We start from the raw sequence: 27,586 nt of genomic DNA on the forward strand, positions 1-27,586 counted from the left end.
TTCGTTTGCAATAGTTTGTCTTCAGTCATTTATTCTATCATGTTCATATTTCACAAAAACTCTTCACTGGATGTTTATTCAATAGCTGGAAGGTATGGTGATCTATACTGCTGTAAAGGCAGACATTGGTTTTCTTTGGTCAGTATAAGATGGCATCAGTACCATGGTTAGGGTGACATCTTGCACGCCACACCTGACCCATTCTTCACTGTGGCCAAAATGTGGGTTCTGTACACCTGGTCAGTCCACCAGCAGTCTCTCCAGAACCGGCTCTGAACCTACAATCAGCTTGGACCAGTTACAAGGTCAAGTCAGAGTCTGGAAGGGAGATGGCTGAAGCCTCTGGCCGTATCTCTGTCCCGCTGGTCACCGTTTGCAGAAGCGCAGTATGGAAAGGCTCTCCCGTCCAGCCTGACGGGACAGGCACACCTCCCCCTGCAGCGCCGTCTCTCCCAGCAGCCTCACGATCTCCGCTGGGGGGGGGGACAGAGACCAGGTCACATGCACACATAGTGTTACAAGCCCAAATCAAATCAATCATGGGGCAAGTGGACTGTGAGGAAAACGGAGACACCTAGACCAGTAAATGAGCAGCAACACCCAGCCAAGAAACCAACAAGTCACTTTCACAGACGAAAGAAAACATTCTAGACTCCGAAACTTCAACTCCCTGTGCTATAATGTACAGAACTGAAGGCAATTAAAAGCCTGACTAGCAATGTAAGAATTCCAGGTGCATGTGATGTTGGTGTTAATATCACACATCGTCCAGCCCTTTAATATACTACAGCCATTTTTCAAATTCAGTACAAAATACCCCCCCTCACGTTATGTCATTCAGTGCTGGTACCAGTGTTTTAACACCAGTGAAAAACTAACATCTTGAAGTACTATACTTTTGGTACATTCTCGAAGTACCAAAAGTACGGTACCTGGTGCAGTGGAAAAGCACCCTATTACCACAGCTGGATATTTTACCAAAACTAGTAAATATTACCCAAGGGTCCAACATCAAGGGAACCTTAACTTATCTCAGCTGGAGTAAGGAGTTTGTCCAGAACCATCATCGCCTCATCTTGCTACTTCTATTATGTCCTTTATTACAGAAAACGACAGCTAAGGTATTGTTGCTATTTTACCTCAATAATAAAACAGAACAGAATAAAATAATGGTACGTTATTCACCCCCATGGGGAAATCGGGTAGAATTCACATATCCTGTCTTGCTCTCCATGAGAGCAATGAAATCCAAAGAATGCTTTGGAAAACAAAATTCAACCTCTTCAGGTCCTTCAGTCAAAGTATGGCTCAGAAGAAACCTCACCTGGCTTGTTCTCTGCCACAGTCACCAGGTAGAACAGCCCCTGACTGGACAGCAGCTGTGGAACCAGGGGGAAAAACCTGTCCATGACCTCTCGACCCCGCATCCCGCCGGCCCAGGCAGCCTCAATGCCGCGGCCGCCAACCTGGGGACACAGCAGCCATTAGCGCCTGCCCTCCAGTCTCAGATATAGCCCAATCAGACATCGGCACACAACTGATCACATGACAAACATCAGCTGTAAACGAATAAAAATATCTGTCTTTGATTTATATAGTCATCTTCATATAGAATGAAATGTATTTATTGAACAGTCCTGTTCATTCAATCACACTATGCATTTTTACAGCTGTATTTTACAGTCTCGTATCAGGTCTCAATATGTCATGTTTACATTTTCATATTGTATTTATTGCTGTTTTTTGCACTGCGACCAAGAACTGACATTTCATCTACGACACATGGATCATACAGTTGAAGATGACAATAAAGACACTCTGAACCACTGGTTAAAAAGAGTGACCTGCATGACAGCAGTTGACACCGCACTCTGGTGACAGAGAAGTGAACCCCGCACGGCATGTTTTGGTAATTTACCTCCTCCGAGGGGGTGACGACATATGGCGGATTGAAGAGCAGGATGTCCACCTTTCCACTGAGCCTCGGCAGGAGTGTGTCCACCTGTCACATATAAAGGGAGGGGGGAGACACAGGAGCGACGCGCAACTCAGCGGGAGCCCACTAGGGGGCGTGATTGAACCACTGGCTGTGAATGAGATATTAGGGCCTGTGTCACTAACCAGGTCAGTGACGATGGGCTGAAGGTGGCAGCCATTACAGCGCGACGTCTCCATGGTGCACTGAGCCGCAGCCGGGTTCACGTCTGTACAGCTGGGGACGAGGCAGACGTCTCAGATATCACTCACAAGTGCATCATATACATTTACATAAATCAATGTTTTTAAATCACATTCTACATCCTTAAAAAAAATCTAGGATTTTTAAAGGCGAGGGGAATAAGGGGGGCTACAATTTATATAGAGGAGCCAACCTGATCATTAGCCAATGACATCAGAGGTTCACCAATCCCATATTCAGATCGGTATCGGCACAGATCCAGACCTATTAAACGGATCGGGAATTGGCCATATGTTACGGATCCACTTCCGATACTTACTTATTTAGTTTTCGGAAGTCTGTAAAAAGATAGCTCCTACTTCTTGTTAAATCGATTTGTACGATCAATCGCACGACAGCTCTTTCCCATTTTAGATGCGTTTTTTTTTTGCGGCATTCAATGCTAGAACTGGCGATCATTCGGTGTGATCGCACTGACTTCGGTAAGAACAAGTAATTTATGCTTTTAACAACAATTTGCAATCTTTGTAAAAACAATGTTTTGAGAGGTGAAAGTAGCATTTAGTGGAAAATCACACTAAGTGCACGTAATTGTGCGAGACGACGCGAGTGATATGGGAAACACAATGGATGACTTGGGGGTCGCTAGCTTGGGCTGTTCTGTGCACTTGCTACAGCTTGTGTTACACAAGGGGCTGCTATCGTGACAAAGTGCAAGTGACGCTGTTACCAGTGGGAGAAAAATTGTGGGGCATTTTAAGCTTTCGCCACTTGTATATACACGCTTGGAAGATATTCAAACTGAACTGCAACATGCCTCATAAATGCTTAAAACAAGATGTACAAACAAGGTGGAGCAGTACATTATGCATGTGTCTAGTAGCCTAATTAAAGATCTTTTGGCCTATTTTCATTTGTATTTACTAGTTTTAAAAATTATATATATGTATGTGCGTATGTGTATATATATATATGTGTGTATATATACACATACACACACATACATACATACACACTTAATATATAATTAATATTATACACATTTATTATATTCAAATATTAACATAAAAAGAGCTCTTGTATTGAAATCTGTATTGGTATCAGCAGTTGTGTATCGGAATCGGATTGGAACTGGGAAAATATGGATCATCCCTTTGAATCAGTGACTGGCAGAGGAGGGGGTACTCCAGCAGCCAATCAGCTTTCAGCTGGAGCCACTGCCCTTGTATACGCCCTTGTAAAAAAAATCACATCTCAATACTGATTTCTCTGCAGTAATTTCTATATTAAACCTGAAACGTTATATTACCTTGGAATTATGTGGAACATTCTGGAAAATATACGGTGTAGATTTTCTGGTAATACTCATTTACCTGTTTGCTACTCCTCTACTGAGGAGTAGCAAACAGGACTGGTTCAGCTTCAAGATCAAGTGCTGGACTTAGATACAGAACCTTGCAGGGATGACAGAACCTCGTTTTCACCCTAAACTGAGCAGCCCCAGGACTCACAGATAGGCAGCATCAGGCCCAGTCACAGCAGCTAGGAAGGCGGAGACCACCCCAGAACCACTGCCCACCTCCAGACACAGGGCCGGCCTGCAGGGGAGAGACAGCTCCATTAAGACGGGGGTCTTCGTGCCCAAGTTCCACCTCAGCACTCAGCATGCAGAAATACTGCACCGTAAAAATATAGGACATTCAGAGCCTTGTCTTCACTTCTCAAGGTGTGGGGTTCTTCTGTAGACCAACATTATCAATCACTGATAAAAGTAGCATATATGGATTCTCAAGTCAAAGAATTATTATTGTCATCTTCAGCTATATGATGCATGGGTCAAACACTGAGAGGAAATATCGATCTCTTGGCTATAGTGCAAAAGAAAAAGTAATATAAAGAATACAGATGTTTCTCGACTTAGGAGGGAGTTACGTTTCAATGAGCCCATCATAAGTTGAAAATATCGCAAGTCAAATATGAATAAGTTAATTGATACTCTCACTAAATTGTTTGGTAAACAATTACTGTAACCAACTAAATACAATATGTCGTTACAAACTGTGTGAGATGTTTACACTCGTGGTCTCTACAGAAACTTGAAGCATGGCTGGGTGGATTCTGTCATCACCTGCCATTAGTAGAAAGTACTAATTGCATATTGCTAGCCTGGGAAAAGATCAAAATTAAAAATTTGATGACTACTGAATGTGCATCACCATTGCACCATTGTAAAGTCATAAGCTGAACCACCAAGAGTGTCTCTATAAATATGGACCTGAACATTACATTAAGCCAAGAACATAAGACGAAAGAGTAACAGATAAACACCTGATCTGCTGGGAAAAGGCCATGCAAAACGGTATGGGATAAATCAACAAGAAAGTGCAATAAATATTATGTATTATGATTCATATGATGTCATAAAACCCAGCAGGGCCGCTGACTGACTGACCTGACCCTCCGAATCCTATCTGCATCCCTCTCCAGAGCATCCATCAAGAGAAAGGAGTCCTCAGCAGGGTCGTAAACGTCGGAAAAAGGGCCACGCCCCACGTGGGAGTACTCGGGGGTGGGGATCATCCTTCCTGAGCGCAAACTGTGCAGGGATCCTCAGATCAGGAAGGCCTGGTGCCATCCGTTCCTCCCATCCAGAATTACTAAAGGAAAAAAGAAAACATTTAGTACAAATTTCGATGCATACAGACAGCGCAACTGACAAACTGGCCTGTTCAACTGACTTTTGCTCACATTTGCACACGTTTTAACAGCTTTAGGAGTACTGGAACAATTCTACAAAAACAACTTGATCAAAAGTCACAAAAGCAGATACATTCCCAGGGACTTCAGCTACGTCCTTTTAGTGGAACCACCGCCCCCCGGCCACATCACCCGCGGCCCCGTTTCAGATCAGCCCTGGTTCGTCTATGTCGCGCTTCCATGAAAATAAAAACGTCTTTTTAATAACGCTACAATTCATGCTTACAAACTTAACGATCATAATTTATTTTTAGAATCTAATATGTTTGCGGTGAACAGAATCGATTATAATTAATTACCAACAAAAAAAATAATTAACGTTTTTCGTAAAATCCGTTGCCAAAAAATAAGAAAAATTGCAGCAACACAATAAGACCGCCAGGAAGATTAATCGGATCTGCGGCGGGGACTTGCAGCAGCATAATGAAGGCTGTAAATAAGCTGGGATGTGTGGTTACCACTGTCTGGTTAAATCATGCCGGTCTGCACGAAATCGCAGTAAAACGTGTGCAGGCGCGACATGATGACATCGTCTCGCAGATGGTAATATTGAACTAAACCGCCGTGACTGACCGGCAACAAATGCAAAACATCTATCTGACTACGTGCTTGTGGTAATGATACTGCTTTACCCACCGTCTTTGATAACTTACGATGCTTCTAATTTAATGTCACAGCTTTTATCCCGCTTTTCTACGAACGAAAACAGAACATTACCCTTTCGATATACCCTCATTCGAAGTACACAAGGAACATGTGTAGCTGCTGGTCTACATCCGCTTCCTTCTTCACGAGTGTATTATGGGAGCTGTAGTTCTTCCTCATTAATCCTTCTAATGAATTAGAATTAGGTCATCGTTGGTCATTGTTAACACACCACAGCACACAGTGCGCAACAACGAAATGTGTTCTCTGCATTTAACCCATATGTGACTTTCGTGGCATAGCAGGGGGCAGCTAATTCAGCGCCCAGAAAGCTATGCTTGGGGGCAGTACCTTTGTCAAGGAGATGAGTGTCTCACCTCTGCAACAAAAGACAAAATAATATTTTTTGGACCAAACAAAGAAATATGGATGGGATATGGATGGGAGTGAAATGGATCAGAAAGATATGGATGGCAGTGATATGTGTATGGGAGTGATATGAATGGTAGTGATATAGATGGGAGTGATATGGATGGGAGTGATATTGATGGGAGTGATGTTGATGGGGTGTTATGGATGGCAGTGATATGGTTGGGAGTGATAATGATGGGAGTGGGCTTGGTGCATCTTCTCCTGACCTTGATAATGAGATCTTTGGTCTTGTCCATGTCAATTGTTGTATTGTTCTCTATGGCAGTCAGGCGGGATTTAAACCCAAAACAGGAGGTCCTAAGGGCATGGCCTACCCTCTGAATCACCATCCTCTCCAGAATATTCTCTCTCATTAATATAATATCAAGATACATCTGAAACAGTGATGTACTGTTTTTGGTTCTTTCACATTTGCTGGAGTCCTATAGATAAAGAAAGGTACATTACAGGGATGGGAACAAGTGATTCCTTGGCTAGTCAGAGTCAAGTTTCGAGTCAAAACATTGCAAATCTGAGTCAAGTCTCAAGTCAATTACCCTCAAGTCCAAGTCTTTACATCAGTTTTACTGAGTTGAGTCACAAGTCAGGAACTCAAGTCCCCACCTTTGGTACATAAATGTAAATAAAGGAGTGACTTTAACGTTTTCCCCAGTAGCTGTCATGTTGTCTCCTACACAGTCCCCTTTTAGTGGTGTCTGCGTTATTGTTCACAATGCTGTTTAATTCCTGTGCAGCCAGTAATGGTTCCTGCCGCGACTCCGAGGGCAGACATGATTTCATTACATCCATCCCACGGAGTTTCATGCTCCCCCAGCAACCCTTTTAGGAGAATTTTACATACTTACGTCTTATTCGGCCCTGTAAGGCGCAGAGTCATTTTATACCTGTTCTTTTGGAAAAAATAACAGTAGTGCAGAATTTTCAAGGTAAATAAACGTAATCTTTGCCTCACAGTTTTGTTCCACAGAAAAGTACATGGTATTCCGTTATTATTTATTTTTGATTATCCTGTTTTCATGATTGTTTTTGGGATTAAAGTTACAGGCATCTATTATAGGACTAGCGTGACAACTGTAAGGAGGGTGCCGTGCAAATATTGTTTATTAAAATGCGTGTTTAACTGCATTAAGTATAACTTCACGGCATGTAATTCGCATCTCTCGTTTATAATCCAGTTAGAAAACAACAGCCCTTCCGTTGCTGGCTAAATATTCTTTAAAGTTCACAGCTGTTTTTGTCTAAGGAAATTAGCAAACTGATGAACTGACGAATGAAATATGTTATATATGGATTACAACTGTGTTTTAAGTCTCTAGTGGCGAGCAAACATATAAATAAATATACGAGCATTTTTTTACCGTGCCGAATCTTTTTCTTTTTGATGACCACAGCCGTTTTAACGGGACAGGGCACATTAGACGGGTGCAGAAATTACTCGTAAATGCAGTTTTGCGTATTAACAATCCTGCTTTGGGTTAAAGAGGGACCCGTAAAACCGGAGCTGTAAAAACATTAAGTGGTGCGAGCTCCGAGCGATAAGCTAATCAAACTTGTTTTTCATTTAGACGCTTCACAAGCCTGGGTGATGGCCAGTGCTTAACACGGCCACACGCAGTGAACCACGCTTCAAATACACTCCTCTAGGGGGTGCTGCTGCATCATTTGGGCTTGGATTTGTGGGCTGCTTTTTTTGTAGTTATTAAAGGACAGGGGTTGAATGAATGGAAAAGGTTTAAGAACTTCTTTTGTTTAGCATGATTAGATCTTGGATTGAGAATGAAGCATGAGCGACCAGTTTGGTTGGAGGGCTGAGTTATATTTAAAAATATTGTTTTGCTTTGATCAGTACCCTCCAACATACATAAATGCAAAGAAAAACTTAGCAGGGGCGAAGGACTTTTGGGTGCAAGGCTTAACATAAGTGACCTACTTTCTCTATGTGTCAAAGATGTGAATCTGGCAGAGGCCACAGCAACCTCATTTAATCAGTCTCACACCTGCATCTGCCAATGTCTGTTAACAAGGGGTAATGGGCAACACATCAATACTCTGCCCTCTCACTGCTGGCACATGGTTAATGCCCAGAGCGCTCGGCTCGCTCTGGAACCAGAGCAGATTAGCGGGTCCTGTGGTTTTATTGGGCCAGGCAACATAGTGTGAGCCCCTGGATCCTGGCCAATTGGACCCCCCCCCCCCCACTACATTTTGGTTCTGTTCTCTGTTTATGCTTAAGTTTTTCTCTCTGCTCAGGTCTCAAGACCTGCGATGGGCACAAAGACTGGCAGGAGAAATTGTCAATGACCATGTTTGTGTCATTCTGCTTTTATGAATGACACAGCAGTCCTCAGACCTGATGAAGAACGGCACGTCTGAACGGCACTATGGAAGTCTAGGGAGAGGTTGCAGAGTACCTCCAGCACCATAGCTAGGATTATAAAAGTGAAAATCAGAATGATTCTGGTGAAAGGGACCATAAAGGGTATTTTAATGGCAAAATTTAGTGTGTGGCACCTTTCCAGGGCAGCCCTAAGGATTTTGAGACAGATCAGTGTTTCTGCAGGTGTCAGAGAAATCCTGACTGCAGAAGAGAGTTCAGAAGAAGCTATGTGACAAAAATGCTGTTGAAGAGACATCTATCACCTGAAAAAGCTCGAACCCAATCACCTAAAAAAGTAACCAAGGGGTCATGTTCACTCACAAGGGTGTGAAGTCAAACAATGGATGGTAACACATTTCAGTGCTCCAAAATTTGACCAGTAATAACATTGATATATAAAGATAAGAGTTCGGATTCTAGTTCTGGGGGCATTTTTAACACATTATAACACATTAACACATAACTCACGGTTATAATCACCATTTAACGTGATTTAATCCACCACAGGGTCTAATCAAAGGGTCCGATGTAAAGCCACTCACCCACTGTCTTACAAAGACATCCTCATGTTGAGCCCTCATTAAGGTTTGTTAGTGAGTGGGTGGTCCACAAATGATGCTCCTACAATTAATGTGTTTTGAGGATGTATAACGGCCGTGGGGACCGTATAGGGCTTAAGGCAGAAGAGTTAAGCTCCATTCGGAAGAATTTAGAATTTTGGAATTGCATATGTTATTGTCTTTTGATGGTCAGTTCACTTAGATGCTGGAGTGAAACAAAATAATGGTTTTGTTTGAATTAGTGTTGACTGCCTGAAGTTCTGTTCTGGCTGTATTTAGAGTTCTAGTGTTACAGAGTTCCAGATTTTAGCAGAAACCAGACCAAAATGTGGGCACTGTACTGCCCCGCAGCCATGCAATAATGACCAGTCTCCTTCAGAGCTCTGTCATCCTTCAGAAAGCAAACAACTGGCTGATTCTGGAAAGCTCATCTGCGGTGTCCATGTACCACAGGACATGGTACAAACCGTGCTTCTCAATGGCATCCTGTTGTGGGTTCGATTCCCGAGTCTAATTCCCTCTGCATCCTTGGGTCACCACGACCCTGCTCTGAAGACCAGATAGATGGATGTTTGAAGGAGAGCACTATTAGTTGGTGTTAAGAACCACTAGAGGGCAGAATAGATCTACTAAATGGCATTCACACCTGAGCGTTTGATTCTGGCTGAAGGATTTTGATGTAATTTATGTGTTCTTTGACTAATGACCTTACAGCAGTCTGTGCATGCTAACTATGCACACAGTGTGTTTAGCACAGCTAACCCACCCATGTAGTAGCAAATACAATAGCTTATTCAGAACTTAAAAATACCCCCTTTTAATGGTGGACCAGGTATTACTGAACACCAGCAATTTCATTATCGTGCTTATTTAGTAGGCACTTTGTCTATGACATGCACTTGCTTGCAGGTTAAATGAAGTTTTTAACACTGTGGGCACTTACTGTTTGGCTCCCCCTGGTGTTAGCAGGGTGTCTTTGCACCACAACTGTGAGGAGACTGTCATTTGCATGTGTGTGTGTGTGTGTGCATGTAAAAGGAGCTGTTTTACAAGCGCAAACATAAAATATTCCAATTGTGACACTGAACATAGCACAAGAGCAAAGATTGACACTTTCTACAATAGTTTTGTCATAGCACCTTAGAAGAGGCTGTGAGCACTTATAAGTTGGCAATGTAACAGAGTGGTGTAGCTGATTTAGACATAGGGCTGTTTACAGAAGTCATTATGTATCATTTATGCAGGGCTATGTAGCAAGAAGCTGCAACATGGCGTTCTTTGTGTCTTAGCATGTAGATGATTCAAGCCTGTATCCTCTAACTGCTGGGACATCATGTGCTTGATATATATTTTTCCTGATGAGTTTGAGCTCCATTGTACCAGAGACCAAAGGGTTTTAGCATGGAGCGAGGAAGTAATTAGACCGCAGAGGAAAGAGCGTGGAGTCCTATAAAATCAGCAATCCGTCTAGGCAAACCTCTCTCCTGACATATGAAGCTTCAGGCGGAAGGAGAAGCAAACTGCTAAATGCCAAGGGGTGGGTACAGATACAGGCTGCCATGTTCCTCTTGTTAATTGGTACTGAGGATTTCTCGAAACACAGATAGCAGCTAGCTAATTAGGCATTCTTTTTATCTTCTGTGCTGTTCAGTTTGTAGTGGAATGGATTTGACGCTCCCTATTAAAGGATTTTGCTATTTATGCTAATAGAAAGCTTGGGCCATTTGCTAAGTAATTAGCATTAGCCTAGCATAACAGTAGGAGACTTGGGGTCATGTGGAATGCAATTAGCATTAGCCTAGCATAATGCAGATTAATCTCTCTGTCATTTAATTTGCCTAGCTTCTAGAGACGCGCTTATCGTCCAGGCCGGCGGGAGAAAGCGGGTCACCCACGTGACCTGGGAGAGCAAGTTAGGCGCCCCCGCGTCAAGGCAGACGGCTCTGCTCACAGCTGTATCTCGTTAAACTCAATGTTGCGTTATACTGGGGGGAGAAGGGAAAAACGCATATCCAGGGCCTTTGGTGAAGAAGGGTGAAAAGAGGGGACGAAGAGAAATCGGCAACGTACATGGGACGCAAAAAAAAAGAGGGAGCCGGCCTACGCTAACTGTGCTAATGGCGAAATAGTCCTTCTGTGTTAGTTGCGTCAAGTGTCCATCCCATCGTAACACCTGACTCACTAGTCGCACAGTTTAACTGCTTATATCCATAATGCCGCGGTGAAAATGCTACTATCCTGCTGAGAGCAGCCTGGGCTGCTTTGACATAGATAAACACTGGGAGGCAAGTTATCTGGGAATATCCTGGCAGCCACCGAGGATTAAGTGACCCTGGGAACTCTGAGGTGGTAGCTACATGACATCTGCCAGCGTCCCTGACTGATACTAGAGGTTAAATGTTTATTTGCCACTTGTACAAGTATGAGTACAGATACATTGGAACGCTTATTTCCACAAATCCCATCTTTTTTGAGACATACACACATACACACAGCTTGTCATTTAAATACTTCTGACGCATTTTTTATTTTTTTTAGGGGGGGGGGCGGGGTTAAGGGCCTTGCTCATGATCTTCACAACTTGTTTTGCCAAGTACAGGATTCATACTGGTGACCTTCCGATCACAAGCACAGAAGCCTGCAAGAAATACACTCACCTAACATGCTCCCTCATTATACCGCTTCTGTTGAGGGAAGTTCAGGCCTCACCTGGGCAGCGAAGTCCCTGGTCTTGTTGGCTCTACTTCACGCTGGTGCACCTGCTCCTTACCTGGGGGATTGCAGTTACTCTCAGGTAACGTATCAGGCTCATGCACAGAACGTCTCCATGAGTTCAGCCTGGTCGAGCGAAATATTCAACAGGCCTTTACTTGCATCGAAACAGATGTTCAGAGATTGGGGAGCTGTGGAATCAGACAGGGTAGACAGACCCTGTGAAGGCAACGTGGCCTGGGATTGACCCATAATGCATCAGCACGTGGATCTCTCCTGGCTACGCATCTGGAGTACAAGAAGAACGCTGGTCCACATTTGCACCCATGTTCCAGAAAAAAAACAACAAAAAAACCCTGTTTTAATCCAGAGGTTTTCTGTTTGTAATTATGGGCTGCAATTACACTGCTGGGGGAATTGTAGATGCCTGAGCAGGGTTTTTCGTGTGGTTGGAGGCACTTGGAGCAGGCAGGGCGGAGAAGATCCTTCTTCCTTGAGGGGCACTGGGTTAGCCAGAGCATTAGACAGAGGGTACGTGGTGAGGGAGACGAAGCTTCATTCTTCCCACAGACGGCAATTCCCCATTACCACAAATGTTGTCGACAATGCCATGCCAGTGGAGATGTCGTTTGTTGCCTCCTCATATATTTTCCCAACAGGGGGCGCACTTGCATAGTGCACACTTGACATAGACCTTGCCTGCTTTCTGGGGTCACCAGTGCAAACATGCCAGAAGGGTCTAGTAGGTTCTAGAAGGGACGAATTCACTCTGTGTGCTGTCTGGTATCCTTGAGATGTTTCTGACATCCATCTGACACTTCTATACATATGTGATCCTAAGTCTAAAGAGAAGCTTCCAGAATCACTACATTGATGGTCACTGAGTGTGATTTAGCACATAAAATGTATAGTAGGGAATGGCAAAGGTCAAACTGCAGGGTAGCAGTGGACAGCTATGGAGGAGGGACTTTACTGGGGTTTTGTTAAGTTAAAATAGGGCGGGTTGGCCTGCAACTCGAAGAGACGACACGCCTCCAAACGGATGGGGTGACAAAGATCTAACCCCAACCCAACACCACCCGTGTTAAAAAGATTGCAAGGTAAGGATTTCCTGAAGGCTTTCAGCATTCCAATTTCATGCACCTCTAAGCTTCAGATCTCAGTTTCAGAAGTGTTTCATTAATTAGGAAAAAAGCACTGATTATAACAATATCAGCTGTCCCTCCCTTCATCCATCCATGCATCCATCCATCCAACTAATTTCCCTGGACAGGGTCATGGGAGGCCTGGAATCTACTCCAGGAAGCACAGGGCTGGGTTGCACTCTTGGATGGCGTGTCAGGTCATTGCAGGACACATACACACATTCACATTTAGTGATGCTGATACCTACAGCCAGCCACATGCGATCAGGTGTCTGATTCCCACCCACACGCACACGCATGTATACGCACACGCGAGTATACGCACATGCATCCTGTACGCCAACCTGGGGAAGAATAAAAATCATTCAGAGATGACTAACGGGAAAAGCCACGATGCGTTTTTCAGGCTAAGGCATTTCAAGGCCGTTTTGCCGCGGTTTGCGGCCATGTTGATTTTGGTTCCAGCCTCACCACAACGGGGGGTGGGGGGGGGGACACGTGCGGGCCAAATGTGCCCCCAGTGAACCCCTGCTGGGGCCCTTAAACCAGTACAGTATCACATCTCAGTGACATGTCATAAAATAGCCAGAGCAAATTAAGTCAGGAGAGATTTTTGTTCTCTTTTGCATCGTTAAGCTTGCTACCCTGTCTCCTTTCAAATCAACTCGTGGTCCCCCTTCTCAAACAAAGTAGACCCAAATCAAAGACACAAATTAAATCCCCCCCCCCCCCCCCCACCTACCCCCATCTCCTGAATGAATGGAGCCAGTCAGCAGATTCTCCTTGGAAGAAAACCATATACCATTATTATCATTTCATCTAGTGAGAGGAAGGCGAATGGTTTTGGAGCTGCTTGAATGTACATTGCCCACGTTCCTCATAATTTCTAGCTCAATAAGTAACATTTACTTGAGCGTCTGTCAGCTGTATCTGTGCCCTTTTTTTGTGTGAAGTTCAAAATTCTATAATTGAGCTCAGATCCAGTTGAAGTTCCTTATCTGGCTAATTGATAAATTGTTGGCCAACAAAATATTTTCCCTGGGTTTTTTTTCCCAAACCCAAGTCACTTACCATTTTTCCTGAATATAAGTTATTCCTGCTTGGGCAAAAAGAGGAAGAAAAAAAAGCACAATTGAAGCACCATCCTATGAAACAATAAAATCATAATAATTACGTGCGACAAGACATAACAAATACAACATGTATAAAGTTAAATGTACTCTGAGTAGATTGTGTATAAAGTTGGCATGATGGACTGGAGGTACAAAATTAAATTTACTAAGGTCATAATTAATCAGTTCATTCCATTTCCCTCTACTGAAAGCACCAAATTCAGCTACATTTAACATAAACACATCTTGATATAAATGAGACTAAAAGTGCAAAATAGAAGCATTTCTAATTTCACAAATACTACAAATGCAAACAACTGCAGTGAATCCTTTTGCATCTCATCTTTCCGCATCGTGGCTTCAATATATTTTGGGGTTGGCAAAAAAAAATTAAATGGGTATTTTTTGGGAGTTTCTGGGAGTTTTGCAAAAGTAGCGACCGACATGCAGCAGACGACACACAAAAAGTTTAGTAACTCATAAAATATATGTACAGTGCTGGTTTGGAGCACCCCAAGTCTGATTTCTCGTAGTGATCTTCGTATCTCGCATTTCTGGTCTCTGTTTATGCCGCTGGCTTCACTCAATTCGCTCGATCCACTCACTAAGGGGACCAAAAAATTTTACATGTTTTCTCCAGATCGCGGGACGCCTGCTCCCCTAATCCCCACGATGTGGAAATGTCGACTTAACATTGTACGTATGCATATAAATAATTGATGCAAATATGATTAAAGATACATCAACAGTTTAATTGCATTAGAGAACACAAAAATTGTCACTTTCAGTTAGAATGTATGGCTAAAGAGAAGCATTACACATAAGTGGAAGAGAAGCAAAGGTCAGTGGAAGAGAGGCTGAGTCTTCAGTAGCCTCTGTAGGGTCTTCTCCGAGGTGCTATATATTTATCACCACGACAGAGCTGCTGTTTGGGTCAGTCTCTGCTGTCAACCTCAATTTATTCACTCAGAAACGGCCATGTTTCATTGTTGTTGTTTTTTTCCACTGCCTGTCCTACACACGAAAATGAGAATGATCGACTGACATTTGTTTACATCCACAGTAGAGCACTTCCTGGGATTTGAACCCTGTCAGGTTTGGCATCCATGACATGACAACATGTGTCTGATTGTCTCTTTTTGAAAAGTCCAGTCATGTGATCGTGGTGTGTTTAGACATCACTCTGTAGCAGGCGGCCCACAGCTGTGCCGGAACTATGCTCTTTGGGCCTCAGCTGAGCTGGGCCGGTTCGAACCCCTCTGGACCGGCTGCGCTGACTGTCCATGAGAGGAATGCATGTGCGGATGTGTGTGTGCATGTGTGTGAGCGAGCCGGAGAGCTGGCGGAGTCAGAGAGGAGCATTCCTGAGCACTGAAACTTTGGAAAATGTCGGCAATTTATGGCTGATGAAATCATATTTGAGTTTCCCTCCATGAAGGCATGTGTGCGGGCATTGCAATGCTGCCTTGCTGGAAGGGAAACGATTACAGGGGTGCTGGGCATCGGCTGTGTGTTGCAGAAACGTTACAGGGTGGTTGGTAACATGTTTCAGGGTGCCAGCGTCTGGTTGGATGCTACACCACGAATCCTGCTACGCTATGTGACGTCAGTCAGTATATGTCGAGCAGGTTACTTGCTATGCTACATCCCAGCACAGTTAGTATAGTAGTTACCTTGTGGTTTGTGTCATTTTGGCTACAAGTACCTCATTTGTCCAATTAAATTAATCAGTCTGCAGCCTCTTTTGTGGTTCAGGGTAATTTTTTAACAGGTTTTCATGTGTCACATGCATGCTTTTGATGCATCTCAGGAACATGGTTAGATGGTTGGGGTAGACTGGGATTATACAGTGCTCTACCCTTCAGTTCCACAGCAGAAGGGGTATAAGTGGTATACGATGACCTTGAGCAGGTACTGCTTCAGTAGCTATGGTTTGTTGGAGTTAAATAATGTTTATTTTGCACTAACCGCATCGCTGAATGGATACCGACTGGGTCAGACCAGACTAATCTATGTTGGTTGTCTGGACTTGCTTCTCGGGGGTCTGAATGGCTGGTTTCTGAGGCAGGGGTAAGTTATATGGCGGTTTGTTTACCTTTCCTATCCCTGGTGGGAGTTTCACACCCGTTTTATTTGCGTGGAGGGGAACCGTGGTATGAAAACAAATCTAAAATGCTGATGTAGACGTTCAGAGGAAATTGGAAATGCGTGTGCGTACGAGCACTCTGGCGTGTGTCTGGGCCCATGGGTATTGTGAGCGCGTGCAGCATGTACAGAGTGAGCGTGTGCTAGTCCCACGCACGCCTGCATCTGCATGTGCGTGCTGTCCTTAATAAAACCGAGAGTACGGTCCAAACGGACAGGCTGACAAAAACGCCGTGATCGAGAGAAGCACGTGCCGTACAAAGGGTTCTCCGCACAGGCCACGGCGCCGAAAACCAGTCAGGAACAGCCTTCTGTCGGCTTTGCGAACAGATGTGAGTGGGCAGCCGCCCCCAGATGTGGGGGTGGGGTGGGCATGTAACTGGAAACCAGAAGGTGCATGAGGGAAAACAAGAGGAAGGCAGATTTGACTCTGAAAGTTCCCCAATCCAGCATTACCTGTAACCGGCCAATCAGATTCCGACTTGCGTCGGTACCATCATCCTTGGCAAGGTCACTTTCCCGCAGAAGCCCACCTGACTCATCAGAAATAATCTGGTCAAATGAAAACGAATACGAGCTGTCTTTCATCTGGTATCCAGGGGCAACCTCTGCTGGTTCCTGAAGAGAACCTTTGTATTCAGTTGTGTTTTTTTTTTTCTTCCCCTTCTACATGTTAATTAATTTGGCTCAATTTGCCTGCAGTGAAATGGTCTTCAACATCACATTTATCGGTCTATATAATTCATCATGCTGTAGCTCAATAAAAGCAGTAAGTTTATTGTTTTACTGAGTTCCCTGCAGACATCACGCGAAAGAACACTCCCATCTGCTTCACACGGCTCCTTAATTTGTCAACGACTTGTTATGCGTTTGCATAATATGCTTTGTGTGCAGCGAGCGAGAAATGATTGCAAAATAAACCTCGATGAAGAGGTGACGGATGAATCAGTTAAAACTTTGTGGGATGGTGAAAAAGTAAAATAGCTTTTACATATTTTGGACTAAGCTTTTAACTGTTTGTGTCAGGACTCTTTAACTAACACAGGTGTCTTTTAGGTGCAAATTGAGCTTCTAAACACACTAATAGTTTTGCTTTATTACAGAAACATAAATCTCTTTATAACCCTGAAGGGCATTGACAGGGGAATTAGAGGAGAGCATGTTGGCACTCGAATACCCAGCCATAGTTACATGGCTACACATAGACAGGGCTGAGAGAGAAGCTTTGCTTTGTAACTGTATGAGAAACGCTCTCTGGATTCCGGGTTTTGTGGCTTCGCCAACATTTCTGTGACTTGTTCGATAACCACAGTGCCACCTGGGAAATCCACCCAACCGCGGTTGTTCTGTGGGTTCACATGTACCGTGTGCCACCTGGGTTTTGTTCCTGGTTGGCCAAAAAAAAGCAGCCAAGTGTTACTGAGCCTAGACACCGGGCTTGGGTGTCTACTGTAGGCCAAACCTCAGGGTAACTCAGTGACAGTATCCCTGTCCTGCTGGCTAACCTGGCTAGCATTTGGCTCCTGCTTCTTCCCTTTCTCCTGTTCCATGTTCCTTTTTGGCCTATCATCAGTATACAATGAACAATTGTTTTTGTTTTTGTACTACTTCAGTTTATTGGTCTGTTCTGTGTCTGTGAAATCGCCCCATTGCACAGAGTCTCTCTTGCAAATTGCAGTCATTTGCGCATGACACTGTTATGCAAACTTATTTGTTTGAAGATGTCGTTGCACTGTTTCCAGTAAATATGTGATTTCTGTTGTGTTCTTTAGTTTTGTGTGTATTGTAATATTGTCCTGTACTACATGTTTGACACGTAACCATAAGCATTTCTGCTATGTTTGTACAATGGCAATAAAATGTTTTGATTTCTGAAAAAAAGGTCAGTTTTTACAGCAGAGAATTATGGGATACCTCTCAGCACTGGCTCTTCTGCGGCCTCTAAATCCCCCTTTCAGCAGAAGGGATGTGTAGATGGCTTTAATATGGAGCAAGGGCTGTGCTATTGAGCTGAAATATCAGCCTCAGGGTGCATGGATCTGAGATCCTAAAGGACAAGTAAACAAGTGCTTTTGTAATAGCGCTAGGATTCTGCCTTTAATGCTCTCCAATGCAACGAGACACCGATGTTGTCACTAAGCAAATGGGCTGCGAGGCGCGGGCGTCCAAGAACGCCGAGATTTAGCGGATTATGAGGCGGATTGTTTTCCGAAACGAGACTCCCATTTCCCAACATGCTGCGGTGAGGGAATCTGGGTCGCGGATACTGGCCCGTGGTCCGTCTGTGACACGTCTGCAGCAAGGGCCCGGTGGCCGTAAACACATGACTGAGGTTTGGGTCTGACACGACTCGTCCGCTTCACGAGAGACTGCGGCAAAATAAACAGGCGGCAAAATAGACAGCCTTGAGACTTTATCTATCCTTCCATTCCTTTGTTCCTACAACTTTCCATCCCAGGGTGTCAGAACATTTCAGGATCAATGCGAGGGTATGGAGGAGGATTAGCTAACATCTCAACAATAAACATTATATATAAATCATGTTATTTCACCATCTTCCCCCTTGAAGTGCAGCGACCCGGATCCAAAATCTGGGCTCTGGGCTTGTCTGACATGGGAGGGGCGTGTTTACCCAGCATGACAAGGTGCAATGGGAAGCCCTGTAACGTGGGAGACGGCGTAGCGCCCGGATCTGAGCGGGAACGCCGTGATCTGAATCGTCATTGAGAGCCCTTGATATTGTCTGATGTAATCTGAGACTAAGCAGTCCGTCCACGCTAGGGCACGAAAACATACAGAGAACAGGGGCGTTTTAGAGACACCAATTCAGCCACAAGTCCTCAGACTGGAGGAAAGAGTGCCCAGCGTGACAAAGAAAGAACCTGCAACCTCCATACACATAGAGCAGTCCTGGGATTCGTACCCTCAACCTCAGAGATGTAAATACCACCTTACATTCAGTCTTAACCTCATATACAGTACAACACATGTGCAGTGCTGATTTACATATGTATGCATTTTTAAATGATAATATGTAGATGTTTGATCTTGCTACATATTTCTCTCACCAGGATGTGGTCTGCTCAGGAAAAAAAGCAAAGAGCACGACTAAATATCACCAAACAGCTCAACTTCTGCCCTTAGAGGCTCTTACTGGATAAGACCTGCCACCCCGTCCTCTTTGGAGGACATAGCTCGACCATGAATCTGCCAGAGGGACACACTCCCCTAAACACCCCCTAACTCTTTCAGGCCTCACCAGAGTGTTGTAGATGCAGAGGGTCCATGTTAGGCTCGTTTACACAGTCCTCCTTGTTTATTCTCAATGGGATATGACAATCAAAACAGTCAGCTGGTCGAAAGTTAACAGAACTCCCCAACCCCCCATTTACCTGTGAGACAACATCGGCTGTTAAAATAATAGCGCAAGTTAAGGGCCCATTTCAGTCGCAGGCTGTTTTGTCTCAATCCTTAATAAAACAACAGAAATTCAATCATTGCCACACAATCATGGGGCAGCTTTGCTGAGAACAGGCCCAGGGTATGTTATCAAACAAAACATCTCTGAAATTGGGGGTGGGGGACGGATAATATGAGCTATTTGCTGTGACGGCGCAATCACATGCTTCATCGCTTTATGGGAAGTGCGAGAACATACGTCACACGTCCGGGTCCGATAATGTTTCTGACGTGATTTACCGAAAATCTCTGGGTTTACATGGAAAATGCAGAGATTTCTTATAAACAGAACCGCGGCCGTACGGGCTCGAGGGAGCCGGCTGCCTGGGTTTCCCTGCCTTGCGTAACCTCAGGGTTAAATTGGGCAGGTGCTCTGAGGAAGAGGAGGGAGAGCAGGAGGACTGTGGGAGTCATCATTCACCCAGGGCAGTACTTCAGCGAAAGACGTCATGGAGGGTTAAGTGGAGCCAGAAGCTCCGAAGCAGGAGATGAAGATTTCTGGCAGAAATCTGAAAAAACAGAAATGGTCAGAGATATTATGCAAGGAGTTGTTTGCAGCTGGAGAACAGCTGTATTCAAACAGAAACAAAACTGATGTCTAGGTGAGACTAATTTCCCACGTATGATTAATCGCCTTTTTGTGGGATGTTGAGCCGATAAAGGGTTCTGGTTGACGTATGAGTTTATGTGGAGGCTGATGAGTGTGGAGAGATGAAGGATTAGGGCAGGTCACATCTTCTACATAGCATGCTTTGGGGTTGGTCTGCTTGGCACGTCTGCCTCGATTCCAGTCCATGGGTTTTGCATGCAGTTGCCATGAAAGTCATAAATTATCTACTCCTGTGACAGCATGGAATACTAGGCATTGCAACAGCCTTGAAGTCTCAGGTAACCCTAAAATATCTGCAACCTATCAATCCCCAGTCATGCTATGTGTCTAAGCATACAAGTCCAAACAGCTAACGTTTGTAGGATGCTAGGAGAATAGGATTCCTTGCAAAAATATTATGTTTCTCTTCATCTTCAAGTGATATCCTGAGTATCCAAAGGAAAGAGTAGATGGACCATAAGCAGAGAGTTAGGTCATTGTTTTTTAGAAAAGATAATAATAAAAATCTTCTTTTAACATCACCAATAGACGTTTCAGTTTATTGGGACTCTGTACATAGCCAGCAGTCTTCTTTAGATTAATACCCACTGCTTGCATTCTTCTGTCTATGATCTCTCACATATATATATATATATATATATATATATATACTGTATATATATATATATATATATATATATATTTCAGCAGACTCTTTTATGCAAAGTGACATACCTTTTCAGAAGGCAGGGTCAGCCCGTCCTTGGAGTAATTATGGGTTAAGGGCCTTGCTCAAGGGCCCAACAGTGAAATCATTTACCTCCTTAAAGCAATGTTTTTAGGCCAACTTCTTTACATTGCAGGTGAGGTTTCCCCATTTCCAAAAAAAAAAAACTGCTGATCTGCACATCAGTCACAACAAAAAGATGCAATATTTGTGGTATATTAATTTTGCAGTAACTATGATGAGAATCATGTGTGGGATCATATGTAGAATCTCAGGGGAACTCCTCTTTTACGCTCCTGTTTGTCTGGTGAAGTGCTCAAAGCCTGTTTGATGTACAGGAATATTTTCCAGTGCACAAAAATGGCACACATGGCCTTGTTCCACAAATGCATCCTGCACATGAAATGTTTCCTATCAGGTGTCTCAGTGGATGATATGGTGCTTCATGGTGTACGGAGATCATGCAGCTCCTGAAGTCTTCCAGGAGGCATTGTGCTCCACAGTGAAGGAGAATCAGCAGTCTTCCTACTTCACTATGAACTTTGCCCCATTCAACATCTACTGGTGAACATAAGTATCTGGTGGTCTTTTAAATTTAAAAGCAGATCCAGTCGCCTGTTCCAAGCACTGATTACCTTTTCCTCACTGTACAGTGTAGAGCAGGGGTGTCAAACTGCAGTCCTAGGGGGCCGGAGCCCTGTGTAGCTTAGTTCTTTCCCTGTTCCACCACAAATGATTCAGCTCAACAGCTATTTGGTAATTAGCACAAGAAGTTGAATCAGGTGTGTTAAACGAGGGGAAACCCAAAAATGTGCAGATCTCCGGCCCTCCAGGACTGGAGTCTGACACCTGTGGTGTAGAGGATGCTTGTCCCCTATAGAGTTTTATAATAGTGTATTATGTACTGTAGATTACCAGCTTCTCCTCAAAGTCTGGAACTCCACAGCCAACCAGTCATGGTGTCCACAGCAGTAGGTCTCATAGCCCAGCATTTGGAGGTGCTTAATTCCAGTCCATCTGAAAGAGATCGTTTAAATATAATGGTATAAGGAAATAGAAAAGTTTAATTTATCATGTGATAATTCATATCTTGGTTAGGATGCTTTGCTGGGAGTGGAGATATCGTTCAGTATTGATCTCAGATTAGTTATATGTTGTGTTCTCTAGGGATGAGTTTGGAGACTGTACTTGTGATCGGAAGGTCACCAGTTCAAATCCACAAGTCAGTGGAGTGATTTCACCATTGGGCCCTTGAGCGAGGCCCTTAACCCCACAGTTGCTCCAAGGACTTGCTGGCCCTGCTCGCTCAAAAGGCATATCACTTTGCATAAAAGTGTCTGCTAAAATATATCAGAAAATCTAAGGGTGTTTAACCTACTCAGTTTAAGCCCTGGCTTTGAGTTTATGCTCTCAGTCTGTTTCAAGTCTTGTCATAACCTAAAAGCAATTTTGCCATTGAATATTCAAATTGCACCTCGCCACATCTGGTTAACGTACAACGGCACCGATGATCCAAGTGGACCTTAAACTCTCAGAAGTTTCCTTATGTTAAAAGGCTTTCTGAAGCTGAAAACTCTATTCATGTTAAAAATAAAAAAAAGCCCCCAGAAAGCTCAGGTGTTGCCGAAGGCCTGTGGAGGTCTGGGACTGGTTAAAGAGATCGTCTCCCATTTTATCCCTGCGCACGTGATTCGCAGCGCAGAGGCTGGCTAACTGTAAACACGCTCTTCAAAGTTTGGCACACAGGCCTTAAAAGCCTTGGTGGAAGACGGCCAGACCCGCTTAGTGTCAAGATGTGTGTCTCTCGCAACGCTCTTGGCTCAAACCAGGACCCTTCCTGAGTCGCTATAGAGGACAGGCGTAAAAACAGAGATGAAAAGAGAAATCTGATTGGGCAAGATTCCGAAATATTGTGACATGCATACTTATTGGTGCACTTTGTGTCATGGTATTTGTTAGAGCACTTTAAACTACAGCAACAAAAAATTGCTTTTGTTTACATGTTTATAATATAGAGCGTATTATATAAAATACGCAAAATATAATATGGAATCTTAATACGACTTTTCACTCATGGAAAAGACCTTTGGAGTCACCAAGAAACCTCTTACTTTGCTTTCAGACAGAAAACCCCTGTATTCCCCTATTTAAATCATTTTGTTAGTTACTTGGGTATTGCTGGTGTCTGCCAGTCTCACTGAGTGCTTTTGTGAGCGCTTCGAGATGGAGAAGTGGAAATGGGGCATGTAGCTTTCCTCTGATGGACCATTAAAGCGAAAGTCCACCGGAGACTCGGCTCCTAATCCAGGGCAGCTAAGCTGCTTATCTGGATGCTGAACAGGCCGTGACTCCAGGCTGGTACCGTGCCCCACAAAGCAGTAATCTCATGGGAAATTTCATCATTAATATGGGAGGTAGAGGTGGAGCTGTGTGCTAAACTGCCCCCAGCCTCTCTTGTCCTACTCCTCCCCCCCCCACCTGGGATTCAACCACCTGGTAAGTTATTCAGGCCCCCACAGACAACCTCAACCACAGGTGTGCCTGGGAAGACCTTTAACTCTCTATCCCCCTCGCAGAAAATGCATCTGCCTATCAGCTCCCACAGGAAAAAAAGAAATGGGTCATCCTAGCCCCCTTTCCGAATTTCCGAGCCCCTCCGTTTTTATAAAGCGTTTCATGCATTAAACTCCCTTTGTGTTTCCTATTAGGATTTCAAAAATAGGTCAGCGGGTAATATTGCCGTTTAATAACTAACCGTATATCTGTCATTATGATATGCAAGTCTAAACACAGACTGAGCACAGACTGTTACAATTTTCCTAATAATGTGTAACAGCAGAAAACCAAAAAAAAATATATGAATTTGACACGTTGTGTTGGTCACGGCCGGGATACCGGGACCATCTCTCCGTGATCTCTCAGCCCATTGGCCACCCTCGACGTCTGTCACTCGTGCTGTCGTGGATACCGGGAAACCGACACGTTTGTCGGGAAGGGGAAAGTCTCCCTGCTAGGGCATTTTTGTTTTTTATTCCACCCATTTAAAAACCGCACGCTGCTGCGGCAATGGTGAGGGGGCGGGTTCGAGCTAGCATCTGCCTACCATTAGGCCCAGCTAATGGCTGACACCCGTTTCAAAGAAAACCGCTCCTTGATACCTGAACCGCCCCATTCACCGGGCAAACGCAGCCTCACAATGCCCTCACCTACAGAGCGCCTGGTCGAGGAGTAACACACTTAAAGAGGTATTCTTTTATTTATTTATTTTTGTGAAGGAGGCCCATTGCTTTTAAAGCTTGTCCAGTTGGCTATAAATCCTGCAGTGGCCATTATGAAAACCTAAGCTGGGTATTTCAGAATTGTTAACTAATCCTAAACCCAAAAGGATTAGACGCAAGGGATCCTGGGCCCGATGTTCGAGGAGAAATGCAGCGACATTTTCAGAATACGCACTTCCTGCTGAACCGATCGATTTTCCTCGCCCACATGGACAGAACAAAGGTTCATAGCTCTCAGAAGCCTGAGCAGGCCAAAGGCGGCACAGCAGACTGCCCTCTCCTCCAATCAGGGCCCAGTCCTCTTTTTCCCGCGGGGACTGTTCCTGGAGCTTGCCACGTTTCCACCTCTGCCTCCGTAATTCAGTCTCATGTTTGCAATTAGCGAAGCATCGTCCATTTATTTATTTATTTATTTGCTCAGGTTTTTGAAGATAATTCCCTGAACCATGTCAAAGGCTTCCAGATCTCTCTCTCTCTCATTCCATTTATAAAGACCTTCTGTGTCAGCCTCTGCGCAAACTAGCTAATGTCCATAGTTGCCACTTAAAAAAGGGGGAAATTTTATTTTGAAAATTTCTGAAAATTTCCAGATCCGGCTGTAAAATGTAGGGTGGCCCACAGGATTATCTGGTGAGAAGGGAGTTGGGCTGGGTTGGGAATAAAAATCCAAAAGGACTGCATTAAAAGTGTGCTTGTTTCCTTCCTACTTACAGTCATTTAAAAAATCCATATCTGGAGTGAGTTAAGTGCATGGCTGAATGGGTCATGCAGCAAAAAATGCATCTATTACAAGCAGACTTCTGATCTTATAATTTTCACTGTCCTACTCTGATTAAGCAGACACTGAGATCTTAATTATGAGGAAAAAGCTCAAGTGTGCAGTATTTTTGGACAATATTAAACGAAGATTAGCTCTCTTTGAATTTTTTTGGCTTTTGGAAGGATGCTTTGGATTAAAATCAGAACACGGAACCGCTGGACACACGACCTGTTTTCTGACAAACTCCAAGAATCTCCCCTTTCGGTGGCCGTTGAGGAAGGACAAGGGGGTGAATGCAGCCCCGTGCTGGATCCACGCCTAGGGTACGACCACAATCAAGGTTCATCGGCCTTTGAGGAAAATCTGCCCAAGATATCTACCTAGGAAGATAAAAGCGAAATTGCAGGCGGTTAAAAGAGAGAGAGAAATTGGCTACGTGACTATAAATCGCAGGAAGGAAGAGCTGGATCCAATGCCAAAGTACATCCCTGGTCCACCCCAAATCCCCCCGAATGAATGTCACAGGAAGCCATTAAAAGAAACGGATCCCCAGCTCCTGAGAGACTGTGACGAGTCGAGGGCGAGGTCAATCGGTGGCTGACACATCGGCAATGGCGTCAAAAGCTGCCCCATTTGGTCACATTTCCAGCGAGTCCTAACCCCACCCGACCTCCCAATGTCCAATTCCTCCACTGACGCCAAGGTCTGCAGGGTATGCCCCCCCCCCTCCCCCAGCTGTTCATCTCATCGGAGCCCTGGGCAGAGGAAACAATGTCTCTCTCCCACCTCTTCCTCCTCTGCTCTTGTCATCAGGCCTCCTCGATGCACATGAGGAAAGGACAGCTGACTCAGCTGTCCGTCTTGGTGCTTACACTTGGGGGTGCTCCAGAGCTTTGATAAAATTTAGCACGGGTCAGCCGGGGGAATCAAGTACTTTGATTGCCGTAATTATGCTTCTGCACTGTGGGGGAAGAGACATCTCCTCTTCAGTTGATTGGGTCAGGGACTAACTCTGTACATTCATATTTCACTGAGGTTTGTACAGCCATAGAGTATCTAAGATTACAAACAGCCTGTTACAGTTCAGTCTGTCATAGGGATCTGATATATTTTTCAATATAATATTAGACAGACCACCTGATGTCTGATGAAAGATTGTCTGAGGCCCTGTCCAAATAGCCACAATGAGCCAGAGAGGTTAGAAAAACAAATAAAACTGACTCCCAAACTGACTGTGGGTCAGAGAGAGAATGATCACAGTGACCGTGGCAACTGGAGACTCATAAAAACTCACTTTTCCTCCATAAGGTCACAGACAGTAGCACCGATTTACAGTCGAAGGTACAGTCTCTGGTTCTGGGGATTTTTGGTCAACTAGGCTGCCATTTTTATGGCAATTTTGGTCAAATAGGCTGCCTGTTATGAAGATGAGCTTCTGAGCCACATCTCAGTGGACCTTTCTGTGCACAAAAGACCTGGAACCAAAAAAAAACGATCAGAATGTGAAAACTGTGGACATTCTTGGATGGGAATATGTGTAGGGAATGAAATCTGGCCAGACAATATCTTAGAAGCTAAAGATCTGGTTTGGAATCCACTGGATGTCCAGCAAGCTCTCTTTCTCTCTGCTGAAAACTGAAGTACGTTTCCCATCAGTAAATACTGAAAGTCAGCCAAAATGAAGTCATAGTGGAGCATCTTAGGCATTAGCCCGCGACCTTCACCCGGCATTGCAGGCATCTCAAACTCGCAAAAAATGTCCCACAAATAGTTGTGGAGAAGAAGCCGGGCAGATGAGGGATGGAATCTGTGGAACAACAGATTGTTGATGTTGATTACCACCAACATCAACATCGGCTGAGAGGAATCGGTGTGCAAACAAGGCTACACATCCCCATCAACTGTTTTTGCTAATAGCAACTGGACACAAAGTTCCCAGACTTTTCCGTTTGATACCCTTTTATCTATTTCCTGTGGAACACAGTTTTTCACTGATATATTAATAATGTAGCAATATGTTCTAAAGGCCACATTTCACTTTCTCCCTTTACTTAGCGGCCGTAGCTACATCGATATTATCTAGCTGGCAAGCGTTACTACAGCAATCAACGTGGCTGCACATTGTGTAACTTCCCATGTGCATGAGCGGATTATCACCCCAAACTCTTTCCATCTTTTGTTTTCCGTAACGAGAGAGAGAGAGAGAGAGAGAGCACAATACTTTGTTACCTCTTCCCTGGGACCTTAATGGCCACGAAAATGCGATTCAGATGTTGCCAGTCAGATGAGTGACCCCACCGTAGTCATTCCTGACATGCTCATGGCCACCCATTGTTGGCACAAGGGGGTCTGACGGGAACCAGGAAGTGCTGCCCGGCGAGGACAGCGGCTGCTGCAGTTAGACACAGGAAGGGGAAGTCCAGGCCCGGTGACACAGCCCCAGCACCTGGAACACATTCGAACCTGATAGTGCGAGATGTGCGATAGAGAGGAAGTTGTAAGAGGTAATTTCCTGCAATCTGCTTACGGTGCTGTAGGTCTGCCTTCAGACCTGATAGCCCAATGCCCGTCCGTCATCCCGGCACCGGCACGGCTGTGACCCTCGGCTGACTGTCCTTGACGTTTTAGTCCTGATAACTAAAGATTAGACGGCAGAACATTTATGAGTAATAGTGCTAGCTGTTCAGAGGCTGTGGGGAACATGCTCGT

General features: G+C 44.4%; 1 protein-coding gene and 1 long non-coding RNA gene across 7 annotated transcripts; both read right to left on the minus strand.

The window, feature by feature from the left end:
- Positions 1-59: 59 nt before the first annotated feature.
- On the minus strand, positions 60-5,820 carry hemk2 (HemK methyltransferase 2, ETF1 glutamine and histone H4 lysine). Of its 6 annotated transcripts, none has more exons than XM_023835556.2 (7): positions 5,667-5,820; positions 4,632-4,836; positions 3,691-3,777; positions 2,122-2,212; positions 1,919-2,002; positions 1,325-1,466; positions 60-473 (listed from the first exon to the last, which is right to left on the minus strand). In XM_023835556.2, exons 2-7 carry the CDS (start codon positions 4,757-4,759, stop codon positions 367-369), a joined length of 639 nt encoding a protein of 212 aa, XP_023691324.1. In that variant the 5' UTR covers positions 4,760-4,836; positions 5,667-5,820; the 3' UTR covers positions 60-366. The 6 variants fall into 6 exon arrangements, with proteins under 6 accessions (XP_023691324.1, XP_023691308.1, XP_023691299.1 ...); XM_023835540.2 differs by having other exon boundaries at positions 5,654-5,818; XM_023835531.2 differs by having other exon boundaries at positions 5,573-5,718.
- A 13,481-nt stretch (positions 5,821-19,301) lies between these two features.
- LOC111856124 (uncharacterized) lies at positions 19,302-27,357 on the minus strand. Its single transcript, XR_002841057.2, has 4 exons — positions 27,107-27,357; positions 25,106-25,257; positions 21,755-21,856; positions 19,302-20,032 (listed from the first exon to the last, which is right to left on the minus strand). It is a non-coding gene; the product is annotated as an uncharacterized lncRNA (long non-coding RNA).
- Between the last annotated feature and the right edge of the window lie 229 nt (positions 27,358-27,586).

This window comes from Paramormyrops kingsleyae, chromosome 1 (genome assembly GCF_048594095.1).
Source record: "Paramormyrops kingsleyae isolate MSU_618 chromosome 1, PKINGS_0.4, whole genome shotgun sequence".
Taxonomy (NCBI): Eukaryota; Metazoa; Chordata; class Actinopteri; order Osteoglossiformes; family Mormyridae; genus Paramormyrops; species Paramormyrops kingsleyae.

Bases quoted from the DNA above. Each gene is read 5' to 3' on its own strand.
- hemk2 (XM_023835556.2), bottom strand. From the start codon at position 4,759: ATGATCCCCACCCCCGAGTACTCCCACGTGGGGCGTGGCCCTTTTTCC. The intron at 2,003-2,121 runs GTTAGTGACACA...TATATGTGACAG, and splicing joins AGCCCATCGTCACTGACCTG to GTGGACACACTCCTGCCGAG. The intron at 474-1,324 runs GTGAGGTTTCTT...CCCCCCCCCCAG, and splicing joins TGTGGCAGAGAACAAGCCAG to CGGAGATCGTGAGGCTGCTG.